The sequence below is a fragment of the Brachypodium distachyon genome, chromosome 5 (genome assembly GCF_000005505.3).
Source record: "Brachypodium distachyon strain Bd21 chromosome 5, Brachypodium_distachyon_v3.0, whole genome shotgun sequence".
NCBI classification, from domain to species: domain Eukaryota; kingdom Viridiplantae; phylum Streptophyta; class Magnoliopsida; order Poales; family Poaceae; genus Brachypodium; species Brachypodium distachyon.
The window spans coordinates 1,521,535-1,540,223 of record NC_016135.3 but is presented as its reverse complement, the minus strand read 5'-3'; the positions used below and the strand labels follow the sequence as shown (position 1 = coordinate 1,540,223).

The window sequence follows — 18,689 nt, the reverse complement described above, 5'->3', positions numbered from 1 at the left end:
TCAGGATACGATTCCATTTGGGTAGTGGTTGACCGTTTGACCAAGGTTGCCCACTTCATACCAGTGAAGACTACATACACCAGTGCACAGTTAGCGAAACGCTACATGTCCAGAATAGTGTGTTTACACGGAGTACCCAAGGAAATAGTTTCAGACAGAGGTACTCAATTTACCTCAAGATTTTGGGGACAACTACATGAGTCTCTAGGAACAAGACTAGAATTCAGTACAGCCTTTCATCCGCAGACGGATGGACAGACCGAGAGAGTAAATCAGATCCTTGAAGATATGTTGAGAGCTTGCGCTCTAGATTATGGGTCTAGTTGGGATGACAATTTGCCTTATGCAGAATTCTCATACAACAACAGTTTCCAAACCAGCATTGGAATGTCACCGTTTGAAGCTTTGTATGGAAGGAAATGCAGAACACCATTGTTATGGGATGGTGTAGGAGATCGTAGCCTATTCGGCCCAGATATGATCAAGGATGCCGAGGAAAAAGTTAGACTCATACGAGACCGGCTGAAAGTAGCCCAGTCAAGGCAGAAAAGCTACGCAGATTCTAAACGTAGGGAAGTCATCTACGAGGCTGAAGACAGAGCGTATCTCAGAGTTTCACCGATACGCGGGGTAAAGAGATTTGGTATAAAAGGGAAACTAGCACCCCGTTTCATTGGACCTTTCAAGATCTTGTCACGACAAGGAGAGGTAGCCTACAAGTTGGATTTGCCGGAAACACTGTCCAATGTCTACAACGTCTTCCACGTATCGCAACTGAAGAAGTGTCACCCCGAGATGGCCGACACACCCCTGAGGGATACGATACCTCTAGAAGAAGTCCAGTTACAGAGTGACCTCACCTATGAGGAGAAACCAATCAGAATCTTGGACACAGATGAGAGACAAACCCGATCCAAGACCATCAGGTTCTGCAAAGTCCAGTGGGACCATCACACAGAAGAAGAAGCCACTTGGGAACGCGAAGATGATCTTCGAGAAGACCATCCACACCTCTTTGTTAGCCACACCGAATCTCGAGGACGAGATTCATCTTAAGGGGGTTAGGTCTGTAACATCCCAAAATTTCAAACTTTTACATGTGCATTGCATCCATGAGCATCATGCCACAATTGCATGTTTGAATTCAAATTTTGAATCACAAAAGGTTTTAAAAGATTTTGTTTACACCTATTTGAGCTTTGGATCTTCAAACCATTAAGGTTTATATATAAAAGGGTTATTGCACATATGAGCTATCCCATAATTTTTGGATAATTATTTGGAATTGAATTAATTTTTTTTTATTTAAATAGATATATGGCCCTAAAGGCATTTATACGGCAAATGTATTTTTACATATTTTATTTTGAATAAAAACTACTTCCAAAAGTTGTATCATGGTGGAACATGATTTTACAAATTTTCTGGGATTTATTTGGACCAATTTGGAGTTCAAAATCAAATGATATCAAAGGAATAAGAAAAACAGAAAAAGAAATGGGTAAAAGAAAAAAAAAGGGGAGCAAACGGACCGGCCCGGCCGAACTGGGCCGAACCGGCCCAACTCCTCGCGCGCGCCCGCAGCCCAGCCGGCCTAGCCTCTCGCCCGCACCCGCTGACAGGCGGGGCCCGCCTGTCAGGGGCGTCTTCCCCGCAGGGAAGGCCCGCCCGTCACGGCGCGCCGCCCGCGCGTAATCGGCGCCGCCGTCTTCGCCTCCCCGTCCGGCCGTGCCTCCCGCGAGCTGCCTCCCGCACCGCTATAAAGGGCGCAGCTCCCTCTTCCTTTTCCCCCTGCTCTCTCTCTCTCTCTTGCCACGAGGCCGCCGCGATTTCTCGCCGGACGCACCGCGCCGCCGCTTGCCGGAGTCCGCCGCCCGCGCCGCCGCACCCGTCTTCGTTCTAGGCGACGCATCCGCCATCCCCGACCGCCCGACCCCGCGCCCGGCCGCGCCCCCGCCTTAGCCTCGACGAGCCGCGCGCGCCCGTGCCTTCCCCGAGCCGCCAGCCACGCCGGAGACCCCGTGCCGCCGCCGCCCGTGCCGCGCCGCCGCCGGAGAAGACCGCCGGAACCCTAAGTTCCCGGAGGTGAGATCTCGGCCGCCCATTTCTTCTCAACGGTGTAGATTAGATCGGATTAATCCACTTAAACCGAACCGGTACGCACCAATGAGAACGCGCCACGTGGCCCTAGTTAAAAAAAATGAAAATCTAATTTTTAATTTTTAATTTCCCGGATTAATTAAAATGGCATTTTGCAGATAGGCCCCTGTTATTTCAAATGATCATAAATTTAAATCTGTTTGGCCAAATTTAGTGATCCACACCTTTTTGGAATCCTTAGGAAGTGTAGAATCTTTTGGCACTGTCCAAATTTAAATTTGAATATTTGAATCACATTCAAATTACAGATTAGGGTTCATACCATTTAAATCATAACTAATTATTTAGAAGTCCTTTTTGAATGAAACCAGTGCCCAAAATTTTTTTTTAATGTCCTCTGTCCAATGGGACAGAGAAATAAATGTTTTGAATTAATCTATTTGGCTGATGCTAATAAAACCTCATTTTAGGGTTTAAACCCTAGGCTTTGCAATTCATTTAAAAACCCAAATTGCATGTGCCTAATTATCAATGCCTTGGACCAGTAGATCACCCAAATAAAACCAACCCACCCATGTCATATGTTTTGCATCGCATCATGGCATACATATTCTTTTGTCATGTTTGTATTATGTGTTTATGTGTGTGTATATGTTTGTTGATTGTATAGTAGTCTCGAAGAGCGAACCTTGCGATTGTGACGAGTGTTTGAACTCCATCTACTATCAAGGCAAGTTCACTTTGATCATATACCCATTATTTTATTATGCACTAGATTTTATTAGTTGCATTGTCAGGATTTTTATTGTATCTATGCTAGCTATGATCTGTCCTAGTAGTATAGGATGCCTTTGCCATGACTTCACCATCAATTGCCATCGTAGTAGTAAGAGGCTATGCTATGATAATATACGAGGGTGGTATTATTACAATGTGATACTGTTGAATTACAATATGATTTTCCTAGTGTATGGCAAAACAAGTAATTCAATGAACCGTCCTGGGTGGGCTGCTTTGAGTCTTCGGATGTCGTGACGTTAGGTCCATTTCTATGGGGCCCGCTGAGTCGTCTCTCCGTGTGATTCGGGAGCGTCCATGGTCGTCTCCCCGTGCGATTCGGGGAGCGCCTGCGTCACAATGTGGGATGCCACCCGGGATAACCAGAGACTGGACTAGTTTCCTGTTTAGTAGCTTCCAGTACAACCACATGGTAATATGGGCTCTGCCAGGATGGATGTAAGAAATATGAACCCGGATCCGAGGTGACATCGGTATGTAGCAGTGTAGGTGGGGGCGCGTCCCTCAGGTGGTTTGGGGGAATATGTTCTGAAAATTCCTGTAATCGATGCCGTTGCTACTCCACCTGGAGGACAGCAAGGGATTAACACGTCGATTTCTTGTGGGTAAAGTGTACCACCTCTCGAGAGTGTCAAACTAAGTACTTAGCCGTGTCCCCGGTTACGGACAATTATGAGCAACTGGATATCGGAGCTGTAAGGAAAGTCTCACTCATTCCAATTTCTCAATAAAATGAATGGTTTGAACTGGGTAGGAGCATTGATGTTTCTACTCAATGTGCCTAGGTTAATAGGAGCATGGGTGTTTCTACCCCGTGTCCAATAGAATTCAAAACTATTTGTCTAAAAAATGATAGGATTTGAATAATGATGCTTTTATGCAAAATAGCCAAACCCCACTTAGCCAAACTATGCATGTACTTGGTAGGTCCTTTATAACTCTAGTGAGCTTGCCAATACATTCAAATGTATTGACCACGTAGTGGCTGCAATTAACAATGCAGGTGGATCCGACGATGAGTGAGGCTCGTCGTTTTGTCATGGGTCATGTGCTTACATTCCAACATGTTCTCTCCTCTGGGAGTAGATGAGGCCCTTTTACTCTACTTTTCCGCTGCAGCTTCATGATACATTGTTGTCATGGTTTTGAACATTATTTGTTTATGCTGGCCCAAGAGGTCATGCAAGTTTGTAAGTACAATTTAAGTTCTGGATGATACGATGTAATAAAGTACTTTTGACCTTTGTATCTTGGTATTACATCTTGAACTGTGTGTGTTAGTGAGTCGATCCAAGGACTAGCACAAGTAAGCACAGAGATCGAACCCTTGTGAAGGGGGATCGCTTCAGTATAGTTGCCTCCACCAACTATTGCTACTACGACTATTGCTACTACTAGCGATAAAGTAAAGCAATTACATGGCGATTAAATCATTGACACGAAGGTCATACAATAATTAATGAGACAACCATACGGCTCCTGCCGGTTGCCAAACTCATCGACATGCAAGTCGTGAAATATTACAAAACATGATCATCTCATACATCAAATATATTATATCATATCTTGGCCATACCACATCACATGCCCCTGCAAAAACAAGTTAGACGCTTCTACTTTGTTGTTGCATGTTTTACGTGGCTTTAGGGGCTGCACTAAAAGAACCGTTCTTACTTACGCAAAAGCCACAACGGTGATATACAAATTGCTTATTAACCATATAGGCCTCCCATTGCAAATCAGATTTCAACTATAGTGGGAGAGACAGACACCCGCCAGCCGCCTTATGCAATACAAGTTGCATGTTAATTGCGGAACCGGTCTCTTGTGCGAAGACAAGTAAGGTTGGTCCGAGCCGCTTCATCCCACTATCCCGCAAAATCCGATAGTGCACAAAGGAGGTAGCAATATGAACATCAACGCCCACAACTAAATTGTGTTCTACTCGTACAAAACATCTACGCATAGATCTAGCTCTGATACCACTGTTGGGTTCGTTGCATAGGAAACAAAAAATTTCCTACGAGAAGTGCGGAAGAAACCCAAGAATATATATACTAGATGTATGTAACGAGAGGGATCATGAACACCATACCCTCGTAGACCGCTAAGCGTTACGATCACGAGATCGTTGTTGGTGTAGTGGAACTTTCAATGAGATCAATCTCAGTGCCGAACGGACAGCACCTCCTTGGTATCCACACGTTCAGCTTCACGTTATCTCCTCCTTCCTCGATCCAGCAAGCGAGAGGGAGAGGTAGACGAGATCCCGGCAGCACGACGGCGTGGTGACTATGGTGAATATTCTCACGGGCAGGGCTACGCCGTGCGCGTGAGAAGAGGAGGAGAGGAGGGCTCAGGGGAGAGAGATCCAACTGAAAGCTTGGGGTGTCTCTCTCCCTTGCCCCCCCTTCTATTTATATAGGGGTAGAGAAGGCGTGGCCGGCCAGAACTCTCCCGCGGCCAGGACTCTCCTCCTGGCCGCATGGGCCCTGTGGGCTAGCCCCTCGGCCCATTAAGGCCAGGGTGCTCCCTCACAGGCCCATTTAGCCCAGGGATAGGTGGGCCTCAAGGTGGAACCCTCCGGATCCCTCCGGAACCTTCTAGAAGCTTCCCGGTCAAAACCGGGAAATATTCCAAACTTTCCAGAACCCTGAAAACAACTTTCCATATATAAATCTTTATCTCCGGAACATTCCGGAGCTCCTAGTTGCATCTAGGATCCCATCCAAGACTCCGAATCATAATTCGATATCATCATCATTTATCTCATCTAACCCAAGCAACATGAAACGTTAAGTGTGTGACCCTACGGGTTCGAGAACATGTGGACATGATCAAATATCAATAACCAATAGCGGGACCTGGATGTCCATAATAGTTCCCACATATTCCACGAAGATCTCATCGGTTGAACCACTATGTCGAGGATTCAATTAATCCAGTATCCAATTCTCTTTGTCTCGCGATATATTACTTGCCCGAGATTTGATCGTCGGTATCGCCATACCTAGTTTAATCTCGTTACCGGCAAGTTCTCTTTACTCGTTCCGTAATATAATACCCCCGCAACTAAACACATTAGTCGCATGCTTGCAAGCTCATTAGGATGTTATATTACCGAGAGGGCCCAGAGATATCTCTCCGTCACAAGGAGTGACAAATCCCAGTCTTGATCCATACAACCCAACAAGCACCTTCTGAGATACCTGAAAAACACCTTTATGATCACCCAGTTACGAGATGCCGGTTGATGCCCACAAAGTATTCTTCCGGTACTAAGGAGTGGCATGATCTCATGGTCTAAAGAAATAATACTTGACATAATAAAACATAAGCAACTTAAACTTAAGTGACACGATCAAAAGCTATGTTTAGTTTTGGGTCTGTCCATCACATCATTCTCCTAATGATATGACCTCGTTATTAAATGACAACACATGTCTATGGTTAGGAAACCTTAACCATCTTTAATCAACGAGCTAATCTAGTAGAGGCGTATTAGGGACACGGTATTTGTTTATTTATCCACACATGTATTTGAGTTTCCAATCAATACAATTATAGCATGGGCAATAAACATTTATCAAGAACAATGAAATATGATAATAACAAATTTATTATTGCCTCTAGGGCATATTTCCAACACTTCGAGCACGTCAAGCGGAAGGAGAACTTCGCTGCTGACGAGCTGGTCAAGATGGCAACAGAGCGCCGGAAGCCTCCGGCGGGGGTGTTCTGTCAGAAGCAAGTGGCTCCTTCAGTCGCCCCCCAGCCGGCTGCCGAGGACGCCCCTCCGGCAACCGAAGGAACCCCTGCAGCAGCGGAGGTCCATGCCGCAGACATGGCGGCATGCATTGGCAGGGAGATTCCCCCCTGGGCGGAAGAAATCGCCCGCTACTTGAAAGGGGAGGCTCTCCCGGAAGATGACGTCGCCGCGGAGCGTGTAGGGCGGCAAGCCAAGATGTACACTGTGGTAGATGGTAACATCTACCACAGGCGTACGAATGGGGTCAAACTCATCTGCGTGCCGCAGGAAGAAGGGTGCGCCCTGTTGGAGGAGATACATTGAGGCACATGTTCACACCATGTGGCTTCCGAGCTCTGGCCGGTAAGGCGTTCCGGCATGGCTTCTACTGGCCCACGTCCCTGGCCGACGCAGAGCGGCTCGTGAGGACCTGCGAGGCGTGCCAGTTCCACTCGAAGAAGAGCAACCAACCGGCGCAGGCCCTGCATGTCATCCCGTCCTCATGGCCGTTCGCGGTCTGGGGGCTGGACATCGTCGGCAAGCTACCAAGGGAGGTTGGCGGTTACGAATATTTGTTCGTGGCCATCGACAAGTTCTCCAAATGGGTGGAGGTGGAGCGGTGCGGAAGGTGACCGCTCAGGCGGCCATCAAGTTCTTCGGAAGCATTGTGTGCCGATTTGGTGTGCCTAACAGCATTATCACCAACAACGGCACGCAATTCACGAGCGCGGCGTTTCAAGCCTACTGCGAAGACATGGGCACTAAACTGCGCTTCGCGTTCGTCGCTCACCCGAGGAGCAACGGACAGGCGGAGCGAGCCAACGCAGAGGTACTGCGGGGCCTCAAGACGAGAACCTTTGACAAGCTCAAAGGCCACGGGAAGCACTGGATCGAAGAACTCCAGCCCGTGCTGTGGTCCATCCGGACCACACCTAGTCGGGCAACGGGCGAAACTCCTTTCGCCCTTGTTTACGGGGCAAAAGCGGTGCTGCCCCTTGAGTTCAAGTACGGATCTCCCCGAGTACGCGCGTACGGCGACACCAGCCAACACGAGCAAAGGGTCGACGATCTAAACTTCATCGAAGAGCTTCGATGCCGGGCTGTTGTGCGAGCTGCGCGCTACCAGCAGGGACTCCGTCGTTATCACGACAGGCGAGTCCGTCCCCGGGGGCTCGAGAACGGAGACCTTGTACTGCGCCGGATACAAGGAACGAAGGCCGGGAACAAGTTGACTCCGAAATGGGAGGGCCCCTTCCGGGTAGTGCAGGTGACCAGGCCGGGGGCTGTCCGCTTGGAAACCGAAGACGGCTTGCCTGTGCCCAATAGCTGGAATATTGAGCACTTGCCCAAGTTCTAACCGTGAAGCGGCGGAGCCCGACCCTCAGGTGATGCCTCCGATGCATACCTCTCGAACTAGTGTAACCGGGCAGCCCCCATGTGTAAACCGCTAGTTAATCGTGAATAAAGATAAGTGTTTCGCCCCTGAGCTTCGGATTTGCCTTGTTTATTCGCGTGTCTTTTCTCCTGTTTCCTGCTTTAAGTGCACAAAGGTGTCTTTCCATACTTCGTTGTGAGCAGGGGGCTGTTGTGGCCTCGAAATTTAAACCCGTTGCCGGATTGTTCCGGCACGGGACATGCCGTTGGCGGGCTTCCCGCGACGTGCATCACGGGTCATGCCGTTGGCGGGCTCCCCGCGACGTGCATCACTGGACATGCCGTTGGCGGGCTCACCGCGACGTGCATCACTGGACATGCCGTTGGCGGGCTCCCCGCGACGGGCATCGCTGGACATGCCATGGGCGGGCCTTCCGCAACGTGCATCACTAGTTGTGCAGTTGCTCGGCCTCCCGCAGCCTGCACCGCGCAGTCGCTGCGCCTGGGAAAGGAAACGCTCACGTCCAAGTTTGGCATCGACCCCTTTGTGCCCGGGGGCTGGGAAGCAGGAGGGATTTGTCTATGTTGCTTGTTTTTGTAAGTTTCGAAAAAAATTGCAGCATCTCGGGCCTGGTAAGAGTCTAACCTGCAGGAAAGAGTGGAATCTTGTACACTGTGGTGCCCGTGAGCTGCGCACGGGTCGCACCATACACCGGTGCCTTGTGGTACGGGAGGACCGCAACACAAGGGGCTCACCGCACTCCGAGGCTTCTGAGTTGACAGTTTGCCGCCACGTGTGCCACGGTTGCCTGGTAAACCTGCGGCGGAAACTGCGCCGCGTTCGAGGGAAGGGCGCCACGGTGCTGCGCGGGTCTGTCGTGCGCGGTGGCAAACCCCCCTCCCGCGCCTATAAAAGGCGCACCCCAATCATGGAACGGCTCAGAGCGAAGCCGGGTTCGGGGCCGTTAAGGCGGGTGGTGCCACGGAGGTGCGGAGGCGGTGCTCCCCGCCAGCGCCTAGCACCGGCAGGTGCGCTGCCATCGCGCCTCTGCTGCATCACCCCATCGAGCCTGCCCCGAGGGACGCCCCAGAGGCACGATGGTAGTGCATGCCATCAGTGCCCTGCACTGACGGGTGCACTGTCGTTGTGCCCCTGCCGCGCTTCCTCAAGTGGGCGGCTCTTGGGCGAGGGTTGCCGCAGAGGCACTATGGTGGAGCATCCCATCAGTGTTCGGCGCTGACGGGGTGCATTGCCATAGTGCCCTTACCGCCCCCCTCCGTAGGACACCTCCGCAAGGAGCAGGGGCTGCCGCGGAGGCTCTATGGTAGTGCATGCCATCCGTGCCTTGTGCCGACGGGTGCACTATCATAGAGACCTGGCCGCATTCTCTTTGAGAGAGCCTTTTTCGGGGCGCGGGTCGTTGCGAGGACGCTGTGATGGAGCCGATTCCAGCGCTCGTCGCCCGTTCCGGCCCATCACCGCGTCCCTGCAACGGCCCTCGAGCAATTTAGCTCCCGGGCAACAAGGGCTGTCACACCCCTTGGGACGAGTTCCCCAGGAAAAAAAAAACAGGTCTCCCCAGTTGCAGGGGCTGTCGCTGGGAGGCTATAACTCCCTCGTCACCCGTGCCCGCCGTTCGGGGTGGGGCACAGCTGGCGGCGAGGACGTTGTAGCCGTCTTGCGGCTGCTCCCGGGGCGGAGTCCTCCTAGGCCAGGGTTCCTCCCTGAAGGCCAGGGTCTGTCCCTGAGGGCGAGGGTTGCCGCATGGGCATGGTAGTAGCATCGTCGGCGGCGGTTGCCGCTGGCGGCGATCCTGCCCCCGCGCTCCTGCCGCATCCCTCAGAAATCGTTTCCCTTGAACAGGTACCCAGGGAGGGTCCCTACCAAGGCAGTGCCCCAACTGCACTCTACCGCAGAGCGTCACGAGGCATTGGACCGAACGGAAAAGCTAAGTGTCTGAACATGAACACTGAATTCGCTAAAAGCTGCCCGAAACTGAGCACTGTCTCGCTGGGTGCGGCCCCAGATCCCGCGCGTAGCCGGAGTGTTAAAAGGGATGCTTGCAGGGAGAGTGCGCTCCCCGTGTGGCTTCGCGGGTCCGTCCCGGAGGGGCGCGGCTTGGAGTAGCTACCCCGCAAGTGGAGTGGCTCCCCGCTACCGCTTGGCCCCAGGTCGGCACCGCGAGTCTGTCCCGGGTCCCTGGTCTGGTCAAGGGTGAGGCGCGCGCGAGTCCCCCGCAACACAAGGCATAACACGCAAAGGCTAAGGGAACCATCCCACGAGGCAGCCTCGGGAATAAGGGACAAAAATTGAGCAAATTAACAAGCTTGATTGACTAAGTCCCGAATGATTACACGGACTAATCAAAAAGCGATTGTTCAAACGTGAAGTGATCCCCCTTCACCAAGGGTTCGATCTCTGTGCTTACTGTGCTAGTCCTTGGATCGACTTGCTAGCACACACAGTTTCAAGATGTAATATCAAGATACAAAAGTCAAAAGTATATTACATCGCATTGATCCAGAATTTAGTAGTAACTTACATATTGCATAACCTCATGGGTTATCTCTAAAGAAAATAAAATCTTGCAGCGGAAGGCAGAAGATACAGGAGTCCCATAACAACTCCACAGTCGAAACATGTTGGAATGTAAACTCGCAACCCTAACAATTCGTACCTCACTCTTCACCTGGTTCACCTGCAACATTTAAACGTTGCAGCCACTAGGGAGTCAATACATTGAATGTATTGGCAAGTTCACAAAAGGGTTATAACAGATCCTATCAAGTATATGCAGTATTTGGCTAGGTGGGGTTCAGGCTTTATGGCGTGGTAGCAAAACATAGTTTATCTTACTACAAAGAATGATACATTATTGTTAACTAATGGACACGGGTAGAAACACCCATGCTCCTATTAACCTAGAGCACATTGAGTGGATTACATCAAGTGCCCCTACCCTGTTCAAACCATTCATTTTATTTAAGAAGTTGGAATGAGTGAGACCTTTCTTACAGCTCCAATATCTAGTTGCTCATAATTGTCCGTAACCGCGGACACGGCTAAGTACTTAGTTTGACACTCTCGAGAGGTTGTACACATTCCCCACAAGAATTCGACGTGTTAATCCCTTGCTGTCCTCCGGGTGGAGTAGCAACGGCATCGACTTCAAGAATTTTCAGAACATGTTCACCCGACCACCTGAGGGACCCGCGCTCCCACCTACACAACTACCTCAATACAATCCCTCGGATCTGGGTAAACATTTCTTACCCCATCCAGGCAGAGCCCATATTACCATGTGGTTGTACTAGAAGCTACTAAACAGGAAACTAGTCCAGTCTCTGGTTATCCCGAGTGGCATCCCACATTGTGAATAAGACGCTCCCTGAATCCACGGGAGAGACGTCCATGGACGATCCATTCCTAAATCCACAGGAACTCGACTCAGAGGGACCCATAGAAATGGACCTAATGTCACGACATCCGAATACTCAAAGCAGCCCACCCAGGACGGTTCATTTGGGTTGTTTTTGCCAAGTTTCCAAAATACTCCACAATATTAATTCTCATTTGATTGAGATTCCCTCCCACGTATACTAACATAGCGGGGCTAAGCAATTCTAATCACGATGGCAATTGGTGGAGGATTCATGGCAAAGGTAACCCTATAGCTAGTAGGTCAAGCATAGCTAGTATAAGTACGAGTAATAGTCCTATCAATGCATTTCTACAAACAACTGTAATGCATAAGTATTTAAAAATAAGTAATAATAGGATATGATCAAAGTGAACTTGCCTTTTTAGTGTCTTTGTATCCTTCTTCTTTGTCGATACTCATAGTTACCGCACTGTGTATAATCTATCGCGAAGAACGAAAAGCAATAATAAATAACTATTCGAGAACTCCAAATCATAACTCCAAATAAAGAACCAAAGCAATATACGAAGTTTAAATTAAATAGTACCTAACTACTGTTAGGTTGTCCTAGTCATAGATCTAAGAGGTAGGAACAAGGTTTGGGTTCTATCGGAATTGAAACGGTTTGTTTGTTAACAGATGCAATTTTCTTGGGGTCGTGGGCTACTGTCGAATAACTTTGGAAGGTGTACAAAGTGGTCCAGAAATTAGAGTTTGGTGTACTCTTGTCACAACAGAAAGAATGAACTGGTTTGAAAATATGGATCAACATGTATGGGCTTTGGAACATTGCTAATCAATAAGACAGTGTTAATAGATTTAAAGTTTGGTTGGGCATGGACTACTGTGGCTAAGTCTGGAATTTAAGTCTATAGGAATTGTTATAACTTAGATACTTTGGCTGTTTGCCAAATGGTGCTAAATGGCAGAACATGGGATGGAAAGCATACTACTGTATAGTATTAAGATTGTACTTGCTAACCCAACAAGTCTCATCCGAAAAGGATCTACAGAGAATTAGCTACTGGCTTGCAAACCTGGCTACTCTGATTCTGACAGATTAAAGATACTAACTTCTACTGAAAATGTACTGGTACTAATGGGTTCGAAAGACAGTGGGCCAATGGGATGAATTACACTAGATCTAACAAGCTTTCAAAATAAACTGGTTTCACCTAAATAGGATTTGTGAGTTAAAATATACAGGCTTACAAAACAGAATAATCTATAACAAAGTTTCTGTAACTAAAGGCTTAGAAATGGCACGTGTGGGAAACTGCTGAAGGTACTGTTTTGCAACGACGATTCACTAGTGTTAATGAACTTGGAAAGGTGTTTAAAGAGGTCTAGGATTTAGATTTGGATTTAATCTTGACATGACAGAAAGAATCATCTAATTTCAAGTAATGACTCAAAAGATATAGGCTCCGGAAGACGGCTAACTGATGTGACAGTGTTAACAGATACGACTTTTGATTGAAGATGCACCTAGGTAGAAAAATCCTAAATTGTGCAAGGTGTACACTAATGTGTAGAAAATGATATAATTGATGAAATACAGAAAGTTTGGAACCAAACGGATCAATGGAACAATTTATATGAATTTCGAAAGGTGGCTAATCCAGAAAAAGCATACTGTGAATGGCAATTTCCAACGAAGATGCCGTACTGAAGATCATGGAGACGGGGTATAAAATCTGGTCTGGTCTTGAGAGGTGGACGTTCTCTAACTATAACAGAAAGATTCAGCCAAAAATGATACACTGATCGAAAGATATGGGCTTCTAAATATGGCTAATCAAAACTGCTGCGGCTGAAAAGTTGCTCACCGGAAAAGACACGGAGTTCGCCGGAGTTGAAGGAGGACGGCGATGATGTCGACGTAGGGTTTGATGGGGCCATGGAAGACATCGAAGCGGACACCGTGACGCGGCTTGCGCGGTCGTAGCATCTTCGGATGGAGACGGGCGGAGCTCCGGGCGCGGCTTTGGCATGGGGTCGGGGACGGCGCGGCCAACGGCATCAAGAGGTCACGAAACTTTGTCACAAAGGTAGGTAGGGGTCACATGAGTCTACCGGTGAAAGAAATCGAAGAACGGAGGTTCGGGTGATCTCACCGGCAACAATGGTGGCGGTGACCGGCGGAGGAAGACGTCGATGTAGCCGGTTGTAGAGAGGTTTTGAAGCCAAACTTCCTACATGAGATTGGGAGATGAGAAGCAAAGGCTCAAAGTGACGCGCGTGGAATCTTTTTATAGTGGCCGAGGAGGGAGATCGGGCGCGGGATGTCGACGGCCGGCATTCGGGGCGACTCTTTTGCAAACTGCGATTATGAGAGGAAACTTCAAATTGATTTCCTGAATGGGTTTCCGGGATGGTGAGGATTGATGGGATGGTTTCCTTTTGGAGAAAGACGCGCGGGAAAGAAAGAAATCGAAGAAAAAAAATATGAAAGGAGTGGATTCCTTACCTGCAGAGGAGGAAGAACGAGCTGGTGCTCGTGCTCTGGCTGGGGCGCACGGTGGAGATGGGCCGGCCCAGTTGGGTCGGTCCATTCTCTTTTTTTTTTCCTTTTCTTTTTTTATTAATAACTTTTGATTCCTAACTCCAAATAAGTCCAAATAAACTCCAGTAAATTTGTAAATTCAAATCCTCCAAAGTGTAAACTTTTGAGACTTGAATCTTTTCAAAATAAAATAAGTAAAAATACTTTTGTTTGTATAAATGTCATTAGGGCTTTATAAGTAATACATAAAATAGATTTTGAAATCTATTATGAAACCTTTGTTTCATAAATTAGTTTAAACTCCAATAAAATATTGGGTTGGCATACTTTTCACTAAATCCTTTCTTAGCTAAATACCCCATTGGGTTTAACTCCAAATAAAATCTCATCATAATTATACGGTTCAATAAAATTCTCAAATGGCTTTATAACACCAAATCACAAACCATGTAAACATCGCAGATGTTTCTAACTATATATGTTTGGGAAGTCATATTATTCCTTTTCTCAGATGTCTCAACAATGGAATAAATTCTCAGATGTCTCAACAATGGAATAAATGTTGGAATAACATTTGCACGTGAGGATGTCACGTTATCCTCTTCTCGAATGTTTGATAACTTTTTCTCGAAAACAAAATGAACACGACAAAGCAAATATCGAGAGAAACATAGGTGAATCATTATATATGTTTTCCAACCATATACTTGGGAAGTCATATTATTCCCTTTCTTTAACATTTAAATAAATGTTGAAGAACATTTCTAATCGATTTAAGTGTTCCAACGATGCTCTCAAATGGTCATGGCATCCAAATTGGAAACTTAGTGTGCTAGTAAATCATTCAAAAAGAACGTATGATTTATTTGACGCGAATAATAGTTCGGGTAAAATCATAACATGCAAACGGTTCAACTGAAATACTTTGAACTTATGTAAATGTCCCAACCATGTTGTATAATTTGGATAGTCATATTAATCCACTTTTTTGTTGAATATTCAAACATGGTGTGAAAAAATTTAAATAAGTCCTAAAAATTTCAAATCCTTCAGAAATTCACAACCAAACCATTTCCAAAGCCAATATTTTAATTAAAATAATTATTTTATTTAACATTCCAGAATTGGAAAATTCTGAGATGTTACAAAACGGCGCTAAGCGCCATACTTGCAGGGAAAGCAAACAGAAGAAGATACAGTGGAAGCAACGAGTACGGCTGGGGCTGCGGCAACTAGTTGTCGTCGTCTTCGGCCGGGGGGTCAGCGGGGGGATCAAGCTCCAGCTTCATCTGCATCCGCTCGACGACCTCGTCGACGAACTCGCACACTGCTTGGGTGTGCGTGGGCTCGTCCTCGCTGTCGGACCAAGCGTCCAGCAGGGACTCGAAGGGGAACTCTGGGTCCCGGAGATGAATCCGCGGGAGGATAGTCCCGACAACCTCGCGAGCGCAGTTGGCGACTTCATTGGCACCGTACCTGGCGATCCAGACGTTGAGCGCCCAGAGCTTCCCCACCAAGTCGAAGAAGAAGGGGATCAGCGTCGTGACGTCCGTGCCGTCCACCTCCACCGCCTGTAGCTCGAACTTGGGCAGCAGGTCGCGCAGCGACTGGGCGATCTTCGTCAGCTTCTCCGTCTCAAGCTGCCGCTGCCCAATCAGCGTGCCGTGATGGAGTCGGGCATCTTGCGCGGCCTTCTTGGCCTTGCTGACGCGGCCCTCCAGCTTCGCAAGCTCTAAGGCCTGGGTCGCGTTGGCCTCGCTGGCCTTGGCGAGCTCTTCCCGGACGGTGGCCAACTCGTCCTCAAGCCCGGGCGCTCTGCCTTTGGCGGAGTTGAGCTCGGCCTCGTGCCGAGCCGCCGCTCTCGCCGCATCCTCGGCAGCCTTGACCTGCACCTCCAACAGGACACGGAGGACTTGGATTTCGCCACAGTAGTTGGCGATCAGCTCGCTCTTCTCGTCCAGCCGCGTCTAGGCCGTCGCGAGCACCTCGACATGCTCCTTCCGGGCCGTTTCGAGGGTTGCCGCCATCGTGTCGAACCTTCCGTGAAGCTCCGCGCGCTGGACCTCCAGTTGCCGACGGAGCTCGGTCTCCGGGACTACCGGCTCCCGGGCAGCCTCCAGGGCTTGCCGGGCCAACCGCGCCTCCTCTTCGGCGAGGCGCGCCTCCTTGCGCAGCCGGGAGAGTTCGCGCAGCTCTCTCTCCACGGCCTCCTGCACCTCGCCGAGTTGATTCTTGGCGGCGGTGTGGCGCCCCCTCACCTCGTTGTAGGAGGTGACGAAGGCGAATTGTTGGTCCCGGACGGCGTCCAGGAACCGGTGCCCCCGCTCAAAGACGCTCGGATCCCAGGTAAGGGGGTTCCAAGCGACCCCGGCGAGGGTGCCGAGGTCGGTGCCGGGGAGAGCCCCCGAAGATGATGAAGCCCCTGCTGCCGAAGTGGGACGAGGCGCGGGGTCGCCAACTTGCTCCCAAGGGTCATGCCGTCCTTCCCCGGCAACTTCCCCCGCGCCTGCGCTCAGGGACCCCGGGGTTGGAGAAGGCTCCCTGCCTCCGGCGGGGGTTGCCCCCTGGTGGACGACGGGTGAGCCCGTGCCGGCCACGTCCGCGGCTTTGGGCTCGTCGCCAGGAGCCGTCACGGCAGCGGCGGTGTCCTATGCTGCCGTTGTGTCCGATGCAACGGGGTCGGACGTTAGAGCCGTTTCCGACTCCACCTCCGCCCCCGCGGCCTCGACGACCGAGTCAGGGTCGACCGCGGGTGCGTCCGTTCCTGGCAGGGGCGCACCTGTGCCTGCAGCAATGAGAAGCATGAGGATCGGCGATGGCTGGGGCTATCGGGGGCGGACAAGGGCGACCGGGGCGGTTACCTTGTGCGGCCGTCAGGCTTGCCGGGGCAGCCTCCCCTACCTCACCTGCGCCTGCGGGAGCGTCCAAGAGGCTTGCCGCGGGCAAGCTGCCGCTTGTTGCAGAAAGAGAAGGTATGTTCGTGAGTTTGGCTAACAGGAATTGCAGTTGCAGAGAACCAATGAAGGCATACCCGGTGCCGGCCCTGCATCCGTCGAGGCTGGGTCGCCAAAGGACGCGCCCACGCCGCTACTGACCCCCGCAGCCGTGGGGTCGGCGGTGTTGAGAATATGCCCTAGAGGCAATCATGTATGATGTAATTCCCAATGTATTCATAAATATTATTGAGTTGTCCTTGTTTGAACATCTGATATGTATCATTGAATATGTGATTTGATTGTGGAACTATGTATTCATGTTGTTCATACTAAATTGTCCTTAGTCATTGAGGTTGTGCTGGACACATAACCTAGACTAATGTGAAAGTTGGCTGATGACTCGGTTCCACTTGTCATGGGCATGGTGATGTCATTCCAGCTTACACGGACTCGGCTAAAGAGTTTAGCGAGTCGGACTGACCCATATTGAGATGCAACGAGTAGGTCGTCATTTGCATGTCTCAATCAATGTAATCCTTAGACCTGAGGTTATCGCACAATCCGAGTTGTGGATCACCAACTTAGGTTCTGTCAAACGTTGTTCCGTAACAGGGCAGTTATAAAGGCAGAGTTCGGGTTGACTGAGAATCAAGCTGTGTGATGTGGATAACCAAGATGGGATTTTGCCCCTCCGACTGGAGAGATATTCTCTGGGCCCTCTCGAGTGATATGATTCGGGAAGCATGGCCATGCGCGACTTGGTTAATTGTTAACCGGGTTGATCGACTAAGAGTTAGTCGGATGAATCGTATATCACAGATCGAGAAGAGAGTTGAACTATTAAAGGGATGACGATTAATCGCCTATAGTTCGACAAGGTATATCGTGAGGCAAAAAGGGACTAAGACGTATGTCACATTGGAAGGTACGTCGTCATGACTCGATGGTACTTGGGAGTCGGCACGTTCTGCTAGGAGCCGCTACCGATTGATCGATTGTGAGTCGGACTCCAATCGTGTCCAAGTCGCCATGAGCCTGTGGGGTCACACACTTAAGAGCGGGAGCAAGTATTTGGTCGGGTTGGACCCGAACTGGAATTGGGCTGACAATGCGAGTTGGACTCGCAGGGTGGATGGGCCACAAGGCTTGGAGCCCACTTCCACTCGATATATAAGCAGGGGCGTGGGATGCCTAAAGGGCACGGTTTTTTTCCACTCTCATGCGTTGAGAACCCTAGCCCGATTCAGTTCAACCGTCGCACCGGATCTAGCAGTCCGCCGCCGGAGCTCCTCCTCGCACGTGTGGATACCGGCAGAGGTGCTGTACGTTCAGCACTTCGACGATCGCGGGATTGGATCGGCTGGATCGGATCGAGGGACTGCACTGCATCAAGGCGCCGCATCAATAATCCGCAACTGCGCGTCTAGTGGTAATCCTCGTGGCCTTCTACCTCGGCTAGATCTTGGGAGTTCGCGTAGGAAAAGTTTTTTGTTTATCTCTACGCGCCCCTTCAGTGGTATCAGAGCGGTAGCTTCTGGTATTAGGCCCTTGATCGCGCATATGTGATATGCAGTAGGCATTAGATTGGATCTAGTTGCTGTTTTGGTGGTCGGTCTATGAGATAGATCGGTTTTGTACAAGGTTGATTGGATCAATCATACTCGGGGATATGGATGATCTGTTGTCCGTGATCATACTGCTAAGGTCGTGGAACGACATACCCCTACCGGTCGGTTTCCGCCATCGGGGTATACTGTGACACGTAAATCCAGTTGCGGTAATCGAAGATCAAAGAGTTTGGTCGA

At 49.6% G+C, this 18,689-nt stretch overlaps 1 protein-coding gene across 3 annotated transcripts in view; it reads right to left on the bottom strand.

Moving 5' to 3' along the window:
• Nucleotides 1-11,820: 11,820 nt before the first annotated feature.
• Nucleotides 11,821-18,689, bottom strand: part of LOC100837640 (receptor like protein kinase S.2) — a 33,209-nt gene continuing 26,340 nt past the window's right edge. For all 3 annotated transcript variants that reach the window (XM_024455984.1, XM_024455986.1, XM_024455985.1), the window contains exon 12: nt 11,821-11,883. In XM_024455984.1, the coding sequence (XP_024311752.1) occupies nt 11,825-11,883 (59 nt within the window). In that variant the 3' untranslated portion in view covers nt 11,821-11,824. The remainder of the gene's footprint in view (nt 11,884-18,689) is intronic.